The 10,350-nt window shown below is 42.1% G+C and overlaps 1 protein-coding gene across 1 annotated transcript in view; it reads right to left on the reverse strand.

The window, feature by feature from the left end:
• AHCTF1 (AT-hook containing transcription factor 1) overlaps positions 1-6,028 on the reverse strand; it is a 36,172-nt gene extending 30,144 nt beyond the window's left edge. Inside the window, exons 1-4 of the mRNA XM_031060116.1 lie at positions 5,837-6,028; positions 4,539-4,792; positions 756-936; positions 545-583 (exon numbers count right to left, since the gene is read on the reverse strand). Coding sequence (XP_030915976.1) covers positions 545-583; positions 756-936; positions 4,539-4,792; positions 5,837-5,957 — 595 coding nt within the window. The 5' untranslated portion in view covers positions 5,958-6,028. The remainder of the gene's footprint in view (positions 1-544; positions 584-755; positions 937-4,538; positions 4,793-5,836) is intronic.
• Between the last annotated feature and the right edge of the window lie 4,322 nt (positions 6,029-10,350).

Raw genomic sequence — 10,350 nt, forward strand, 5'->3', positions numbered from 1 at the left:
ACAAGAAATTAATGCATTATGCCACTTCAGTTGCATTTGATGTGATGCGATTATACAATGTATATAATCTAATTCTTCAAGCAAAATAACCATTTTTGCAGCACCTTTTTTGGCTATTCCTGTTTCTGCACCCATTCTGAAACAGAAGGACTCTCCAAGGGGACAGGTATTCTCACTCCTATTTCAAAACTGGGTACAAATGTAACCATTGTAGACAAATTCCTTTATTGGGCCTCATGAGGAAACTACCTGAAGGGATATGAACTCCTGAAGCCACTCTTCCAACACCCAAAAGAGTGCAATCGGACAACACAAATTGCAGGATTCATTCACCCAAATGAATGACTTTTGATAAGCCAGATTTATTTTAAAACACAAGCCTAAAGCCTGCCCCAAGCCATTGATGGAAACAGGAGAACATTCCCAAGGAATCTGGTACCTCTGACACAACTTCCTATCACACAGCTGCACTGACTCAAATGGAAAAATTCCTACCTCCCACTGGCAAGAATCATAGGGACAAAGGGGTGTGGGCAGCAAGAGCCCTTCTGAACATCAGGAAGAACATTAAGCCACTCCATTTCTGGATCAGTTCAGAACCACACCATGTCAAACTGCTGTCTGAGCCAGCAGTGGGCAAGGTCAGAAATGCCAGCAGTCAGTCAGCACGCTGGGATCTTCGCTGGGATACAAGCTGGGTTTTGAAAAGAAACATTTTCTTACTTCTAAATTCAAGTTTCAAAACTGCAGCTTACCCGACGCTTCTACTTCATTCTGACTGCAAGATAAATCATCCAAACAAAGGTCAACCAGAAGGACATGGCCAACATCCGTGGCCACTGCTGCCACTCCAAAGAGCCATCGCAGACTCTGGTGCAGGTGCCGCGTGCTCACGCTGGCTCCGCCGTCATTGCTGATGGGCTCGATGGCAGTCACCTGCAGGGAACTGCACGTTAATGTCAGAGTCTTTGACAGCCCCAGGAGTAATCCTCAGAAGGGAAGCCAGCATTAGCACATCAGAAACAGGACAGGAAATACAGGTTCATAAGACTGAAAACCAAATCATTGCTCCCTATTGTATCAAGCAGAAAGGAAATTAATAGAAAGAAAGCTCTCCCCACTTAAATGGCGTATTCTGTCTTTACAGCTTACCAGTTTCCATTTCCTACTTAGAAATAATTGCATCTAAGAAGAGACATGAAATCAATTACATGCTAGAAGCTTTACCATGTGTAAAGGACTTAAATAATAAAGACTAGATCTAGATCTTAAGTAATAATTAATCTTAAATAATAAAGCTAGATCTAGTTCTCCCACTACTCAAAGCCCATCAGCACTGTGATACTGTCCAGGCCTTCTTTACCCTGCATTTTGTAAGCTAAATCAGGGCTTCAAGGAGACAAGGCAGTGGCCGTGGGGTACACCAGACACACCATTTCCATGGGAATGAAACATTCTAGAAAGGGTTGGAGGGAGATGCTGGCTTACTAAAATCTTCACTGGCCCTCACTTTGACTGGTAATATCCAACAAAAATTTTAAATTCACACCAGCACTCTTACAGATGGTAAGGGAAACTGTCAAAGGCAGCAAGAGACCAAACAAGAACTCGCTCAGCCTGAGGTAGGAGCTCTCTCTCTCCCTGACAGGCCAAGCACTCCCCATGACCTCAGCACAAGGTGAACAGACCCCTCAGCACCCACACAACACCCAGGACAATACTGACTGCTCTAGCAGAGACACAAGCACACCAGGGCTCCTGCACCAGAGGAGCAGGACTACTCAGGAACAGGAACTCTTACAAATGTAGCATCATGAAAGCAGACAGCTTTACATCAGCAACAAAGGTTTGTCTGAAACAAAGATGTGAGTGTCACAATGTAGTCCATCTTTTCATGCTGCTTATTTACCCCAGAAGTGGGGGAAAATATCCAAACTTATCGCCCCCTGAAGCTTTCTCCTCTCCTGTATCAAGCACTTGCTTATGACTACACCTGCCTGGCCACCCGCTTCGCAATTCACCTTTCACCTTGAACACAAGAAACCCAATCTTAGAAGTATCTTTAGTTATTCAGGAAACTTGATTTTCTTTCACATTTCTTATGATTCAAATTAAATTTTTAATCCTCTCTGCTGCTCCGAGGACTAACAGAAGTATTTTGATTACTCGGATTCTTGCGTTCCAAGTGTTGGTGACCGAGGAGGAAATACAGAACACAACTTGCTGTGCAATTAGCTGAGGTTGAAGTGTTACTTTTGAGTTCTTTTCAAGTTAGTTTTTTCATTGTACAACTGGCTCCAAATGAATCTTTACTAGTTTTGCATAGGCTTCCAAAAACGTTCCCTGATTACTTCAATTTTCCATGTAGAAGCTCCTGAAACGACATATTTTTCCACTATGCTATGTACTGCTTTTTCCCATTCTCCCTAGCACTTTGCCAACTCATTCTGGGAAAGAACAAAGAAAACTTTTCTCAGCTCACTGAATCTGAATGCTGCCCTTCTGCCTCATACGAACCAGGAAAATTTGGGAAAATACCATGCAACAGCTCTGAAACATGCAACTGTTATAAACTGATTTGATGTACTTCATGTTTTTAATTCAGAATCCAATTCAAATCATACTCATCAACATTTTCAATCTCCTGCTGCATCTCATACACATATCAAGAGGGCATCGAGAGACACTCACAGACACATGCAAAGATATTATGCCAAAATTCTTTCTAAGTTCCTGAGTCTGGGTTTTTTAACTGATTTCTTTATTCTCTGATCGACTCAACATCCACTCTTATGTTCACACAGTCACAATAAACACCCTGTATTAATACACTAACATCTTGACACCTTGGAGCAGAGTTGCTCTAGGTTAAGCTGTACAACTTAGCTGTCTACAGAACTTATACCTGTTGAGAAAATAGTCCCAAAACCACAGTGCTCATTAAAGGTTTAAAAGAGAAATGACAGAACTGCAGGAAGTGATGTTAAGAAAAGATCCACATTTTACCTTTAAAAATAATCAATGTGAAAATCAGAGAAACATTCATGTAAATCAATCCCCCCCCCAAAACTATACATTACATAATATGCAAATATGAGTTTCTGAAAGAACTCAAAACATATGGACCGCAGCCAAGTGCACGTTTTATCTACTTGTTTTCGCTTACCCTTACTCCCACTCACAGCCTGAAAGTTAAGACTCCAATTAGCAATATCTGTGTCCTGACTATGAACTAACAAAATACTAAAGACACAGGAAGCAAAACACAAGCAACAGACCAAACATACTTGTAATCATGAGCTTTCAGGGCATAAGAGCATAACTTTCAGAGCAGCTCTGGCTTATTTCAAAATTCCTACCCTTCATCACCCAACAACCAACTCTTTCTTGCAGCACTTCATCAGTTTTTGTGGTATAGAACAACTCTAATACAACCGATTGTTGGAACTACCTTCTATTTCAAAACCCTTCCACAGCTACAGATTCAACGTGCAACATAGTTCTTACTTCTTAACCTTTGCTTTTTCCTAGCTTACTTAGATAGAAGAAATAAAACCTAACACACCAACATCACTTACCAAAACATAATTTACTTATTTTAAGTTCATGCTAGCACACAGCCTACTTTTCCATCTACAACTTGAGCAGATAGCAAAACAACACACTGGAACACTGATATGACTTGTATCTTTAGAACTTAACACAAATGCTTACTACTACTAACAAGACTTTGACCTGAACTCTAGTAAGTCAAACCAAATAATGTTAGGGAAAACTGAGTAGTAAATAAGTATTTATTTTCTGCAGATTCTAAGATGATAAAAACACAGTGAATCTTGATGTTCTGATAACTTAATCTGATTCTCGTTTCCATTGTGTTAATGAGACAAAGGGACACAGCATCATTTGAATTCAAGGGTTCTACAGAAGGCAGAAAAAATTATCAACATATCACTGTATCCCATCCACACAAACACTATATTCAACAAGCAGAGACTCAAGGACTGCAGACTGAAAGTAAATCTGCCAACTATCTGACAGTTAACTCACAACAATCTTTTTTCCAATCCTAAGCTAACAGAAAAATCTGTTCTGCTCCCACGTCACCTGCTTCCTAGTCTGAGATTCATGGGAATGCGTCAAAGTCATTAACAGCACAATGTTGGGAGTCTGAGATACTTTTAGGACAGTATTCCTGACAGAAATTAGCCATTTAGAAAAGGTATATTACAGACAATTTAAGTAGGGTTTTCTTTTTTGCTCTGGTTTTCAATGCCTTTTTCTTAAAAGTGGAGAATTTTGCCACTATGTGTTCTACAATGTTTTTTTTACTATCAGTAAACTCAAAAGATAATGCAGCTGCTAAGTGCAAGATTTTACATCAAGGCTCTCTAGACTGGATAATCTGAACTGACAATAGGTTAATGAAGTATAAAAAGGATAAGTCATACAAAGAGATGCACAAGAGCTCTTCCTGAAACAGGATTATGCAGCACCAAACAACACAAAATCTTCCATTTCTCCAAAAGGATACATACCCTTCCTGGAAGAACAACTGCTTTAACCACTCTTGAGATCCCAAGGTCGTAGAGACAGAGAACACTTCCCTCTGCTTCCTCCAAGCCAACCAGCAGCCCAGTCCTCTTCTGCCAAGAGAACTCCTTCACCACGCGGACGGCGGGAGGCTGCTCGTTCACCCCGCTGAAGCGATAGGCAGAGAGCCGCTCTCCTGTCACCGAGTTCACCACCTCCAGCTGGGGGCCACACGCCAGCCACGCCAGGCCACTTCTGCCTGCAGGGCAAAAGGAACAGCACTCACCAAATGCCCAGCAGCACAACTGGAACAACAGCAATGGCACTGGGCCCTTCCCGCAAATGCAACAAAGGGAGGAAGGCCAACCTACCTACTCCTGGAAAGTCATTTTAAATCACACATTCCAATCCTCAACCAATACTTCTTAAAATTAATAACCCCATTCTTTTGCATTTGTACTTGTCATTTCTGCACTCAAGAATATTGACTCTTTGGGATAAAGATCACAATAGACTGAGCTCTAGTCTGTACACCATACTTGACCTGGTTTTGCTAAAAAACACCTAAATATGTACAGGAATACAAGTCTCAAAGCATACTTCAAATACAGCCCATCTAAACCAATTCAGTTCCAGTTAAGGATTTTGCTTGACACACCACTACTCTGGGCAGGGATTTGGACAGGAAATTATCTTATAATGGGCACTGCATGTGTAATTCCAGCTTTTACATGAGCTGATCCCAGAAAGAATTTAACAAGTGGTGTTTCACCAAAGAGTTTAACACTTGCTCCTCTACTGAGGGACTTCAAGCTCAAAGGAAGGATGAGCTCCATTACTGCAAGTACAATCAGGTAGATAAGTTCTACCTGGTCTTAACAGAAGCCCAGACATCCAGACAGGCATCCAGCTCTACCTTCAGATCACCTAGAAAGTCAACTGCCTAATCTGCTTAGGTGTTATCAGCAACTCTCACTGGGTCCTCAATCCGTATCCTATTAAGTACCTTGGAAATACATGAGCCAGTAAAAAGAATACATCCTGAAACAACACTATTTCTTCCTTGAAAACTGCCTTCTATTTCATTCAGAACTGAGGAGGGCATGGTCAGCTAGATTATTTAAATAGCACAGGACTGGGGCAGGCTGTTGCACTTGCAATGCCTCTAAATGTTAAAATATCCTGTTAGCACTCTCAGAACACTTGATCCATTTTACTTAACAGAACCAACCTGATGCCATGACCCTGTGCTTCAGGCACTAACAACTTCATACCAAATCCAAATTTAAAGGAAAATGCTCACCTCCAGAAAACTTCCCACAGAGCGCAGAGTCTAGGGTGATCTCATCTTCCCCAAGTGCCTCAACAGTCACCTCTGGAAACTGCAGCAGACTGCTCGTTACCTGAGCTGTTAGGTCTCGCATTCTTCACTGGCAATAAAGGAAAAAGACAAAGAGACTCATGTCAGCCATAAATATCTTTGAGACTGACCCAAGCTTCATCAGTATGCAGTGACAAATCTCCCATACATCGTTTGTAGCTCCTTTTTTGCTCAAACGAAATGGCACTTGGGACAGTTTTTCATCTCACAGCAGAGCACAAGGAGAATCTTGAGCTTTTCCAATGCCTACAAGACCACCAACAGTAAGTGACACAGAGGGATGAACAAGATAAATAACAGGGAAGAGAACAACACACCAAGTTCAAGCTTACTCATACAGGTTAGCAAGATGTGATCTCAGAAAAATCATATTTCAAAAAGCTTCTTGGTAAGAGGTATAACTCTGCCCTTTACCTTGATTTAATACAGAATTATTTTTGTCAATTGTCTTCTAGTAGATGTCACAGATCAGCCATGTCTTGTTTACTTTTTGCATGCTTATTTTTGGCATTCAGGAATACAAAGTTCTTGACCAAATTCATCCTCAAATTCTTCCAGAAAACATATTGCTAATACTTTCAAGCAATACTGACTTTCATAGCTGATCAATTAGAAGTATTTTTTCATACATTTAAGAGGTGCACATAACACAACACTTCAAAATATTTTTCTTTTTCTCTGCTGAAATCCTTATATTTCTTAATCCAGTCCCTTCCTTCCTATTGCCTTTCCTTATCACATCTCTGCAGTATTAGAGAAAAAATTTGAAGGCCTCAGACAGTTTCATGCTCATACATGTGCTCCACAAGAGTTCACATTTCAGTATGTCAAGACAGATCTTTTTTTCCTGGAGAAACTGAAGAGCTGAACTAATTTACAGGATTAAACAGGTGGCTAAATATGAGATAATCCATATGCATGGAAATACAAATTACTTTTAAGTATCTATGTTTTGCAAGTCATCTGGCTTATAGAAAAGGCCTCTGACAGACAAGACAAATTCAACTGTCTTGTTCAAACAGTACTGCTTTCTTCATGACATCTCAAGGTATTATACACAGGTCACTAGTGCTGGGTTGTGCTCCTGTATCTGCTGCCAGCAGGACAACGAGCGCATGAAGCACAGGAAGGGTAAGTCAGGGTCCTGCACTAAGCACAAGTCAACATTTTGACAAAAATGTTGCTGATGGCAAAACCACTACTGCAGCCAGCCAGCCTGATCGCTCTGACAGCATTCACTACTAGCACAGATCAGGTTCCAAGTGGGACAACTCACTTGCAGTAGTTTAGCTGAGTTTCTCTTTTGGTACTTGCCATCAGTTTCAAGTAACAACTTCTGCACTGTATCCAGGAGGTCCAGAGAGTAAAATGCCTCACAATTTGACTAGCATTCTTGCTTAGTTTAATTGCAATTTAGTGGATATATTTTAGGAGTAACACATAATACCAAATACTAATTCAGACACATCTGGTTGATGAATGGCATCTTTGAAATGTTTCAGCGTGTGCTCGTGTTCCTGTCACTGGGCACCACTGGAATGTTGCTGGCTCTATCTGCTTTACACCCTCCCTTCAGGTATTTATGTGCATTGAGGAGAAGCCCTGAGCCTTCTCTTCTCCAGGCTGAACAGTCTCAGTCTCCCTGCCTTTTCTCAGAGAAGAGCTGCTCCAATCTCCTCTAACCATCTTTGTAGCCCTTCATTGCACTCTCTCCAGCACCTTCACCTCTCATCTTGGGAGGCTGGTGAGCCTAGACCTGACACAGCATTCCAGCTGAGGCCTCACCAGTGCAGTACTAGAGGAAGGATCACCTCCCTTTACCTGCTGCCAAAGGTTCGTGAGCCCAGGACACCATCAGCCCTCTTTGCTGCAGGGGCACAGTGATGGCTCATGGCAACCGGGTGTCCCAGGGACATTTCTGTCAAGCTGCTTTCCAGCTGCACAGGCCCCCACACACACTGGTGCCTGGGGTGGTTCCTCCCCAGTGCAGGACTTGGCACTTTCCCTTGTTAAACTACATAAGGTTCCTGTCAGCCCATTTCTCCAACCTGACAAAGCACTGACTCTGACAACACATACTAAGGAATTTTAGAAAAGAGCACAAAATTGCAGAATTATTGTAGTGAATATTTTTTTTCTTTTTTTGAAAATAAGAATGGAGATGTCTGTGTAGTAAGTATATGATTATTAATACCATAGACCACAATAATAGCAAGATAGTTTTAAGAAAAGAGTGAACAAATATCTTGCAGTAGGGCAGGTAAGGGCATGCAAGGAAACTTCTCAGCTGCGTGCTCTCCTTGAGTCACCCTGAGCCATCCTGCCGGAGACACTGCCTACCTGCTGTGCCAAGAGCACAGAACCTTGTGGGGCTCAACTGGAAATCAAATTCAAACATCCTCTGCTGGGGAGATTTGAGTTTAAACAACTAACTCCTCACCATCCCAAAAAGAATTCTTCCCTGATGGAAAGCTCATATGTTAACACAGCATACTCCTGCCCACAATACTAAAAAAATCCATCCATTAACACCAGTAAGAACCATCAAATAAGTAGAACTCCAAGAGCTAAACCATTTTTGTAGAAAATGAAAATACCAGAGCATCAGGCATGCTCAGTTTTGCTCCAGTAAGGCAATGACCATTTTAAAAACCTCTTTTTGTTTTTAGAAATCAAGCATGGAACAAGGTTGAGAAACTTTATAACAAATTATGAACAATATATACTGATCTCTCTATAACAATGCTTTCCTTGCATCATTTTGCTAAGTTAAACCAAGAACAGCTAGGAAATCAAAACAGAGGGGAAATACTCAGATCTAGATTAAAGGCACAAAGCCTCTCAACCTTAAGAGATATATCCAACAGCAACTGCATTTCAGCTGTCATTGAAACAATAACTACAATCACATTCTTATTTGTGTTAGAAATCAGATTAGGGTAAAATGTCACATGCTTACTCCACTTTCAGGAATGAACCAGAATTCAACCTCCCAGCTGTATCCTATAGCAATGCAGTCTGTGTGCAAGTTGCCAAAATGACTGTTCTTTTTCACCCTAGGAACTTATAACTTCCAAGCACCATGAACTATTTCCAAAGACAGAAATGTCATAAATTTTTGGATTAAAAAGCTTGGGAGGGGGGAAGAGGGAAGGAGGGAAAATAAAGAGAAAGAGAAATTGTGTGTTTAAGCAGAATTGCACACAGCCAAGTCAGAGTTCTGAGATGTCAACTTTGATGGTATTCCACAAAAATCAGTTTAAAAGGCCGACAACTCACGGAAGAAAAAGCTAAAAATATGGTCAGTCACAGCTGAAAACAAGATTTCACAGGACATGTTGACTTCACTGACATAAAAAGAGATCTTGCTGCCATCTCTCATCTTCGCATTTGCTTCTTTGTTCTACTACTGTATTTTGGAAGACATTTCCAGCATACCACACTGGAATGCCATCCCATTGCTGGCCCTTCCCAGCACAAATTCCAGAATCACATCAAAGAGAAAGATCTGCCAGAATCACACACAGTCACCTCTCCTAAACACCATGCTCGAGCCATCACCTAGAGCAGCCTGCCCAAGGCTGTATCCAGATGGAATTGGAACATTTAATTCTCCAATAGGTTTTTTACAACCAGCAACCTGACAAGACCAACTACAGAAACACCTGCAACCCATGCAACAGGGTGACTCTCTCTTGTCAGTTTAAGGATTCTATTCTTTCCACCAAACCAGCGTCACACCAGGAAAGGCAAGTTACCATTGCTTCTCCAAAACTGTCCAACACCTTACTAGGCAGAAGATGTAAAATTCACAGAAGCTTGATCACGCTTGAAAAAGCCAATCCGAGGCAAATCGATGCAGGAAGGAGAGCTGAGGCAGCACGTGAAGGAGGAGCTGTCCTCCCCAGGATACAAAGCTGCGTGCCCAAGCACACAGGACAGCTGCCAGCCAAGGCTGACACAACCAGCCACACCGACGGGCCCTGCAAAGGCACCTGCACGACCACGCTCAGCCCTGTACCCCAAACGGGGTGCAGCCATCCCGACACAAACAAGTCCCTCAGTTTCCTCCAATTTCCCCAGACACGATGAGGAAGCAATCACTAGACCTGAAAGACTGACACCAAGCATTCTATTGGCAGAAGCTCCACACATGGACTCACAGTTTATTAAGGAAGACACCGAGCATTTTTGTTTAAGCCAGCAGCAACTCTGCTTCGCGATGTTTTGCTTCATGCAGAGACCCAGAGACCCCCACAAATCGCACTGGATTCTTCCAAAGCTATGGCCTCCCCACTGCACCCATCCCACGTCCCGCAATCGCCGCTCTAGGCACAGAGCGCATTTCCCGCCTCCTCATGGAATACAACCCCGAAGCCCGGCGGGGGAGGCGGAATTAGAAAGAAGTAAAGAAAAACCCTCCAAAAACACGGCCC

Source organism: Geospiza fortis, unplaced genomic scaffold, assembly GCF_000277835.1.
Source record: "Geospiza fortis unplaced genomic scaffold, GeoFor_1.0 scaffold41, whole genome shotgun sequence".
In the NCBI taxonomy this organism is placed as follows: Eukaryota; Metazoa; Chordata; class Aves; order Passeriformes; family Thraupidae; genus Geospiza; species Geospiza fortis.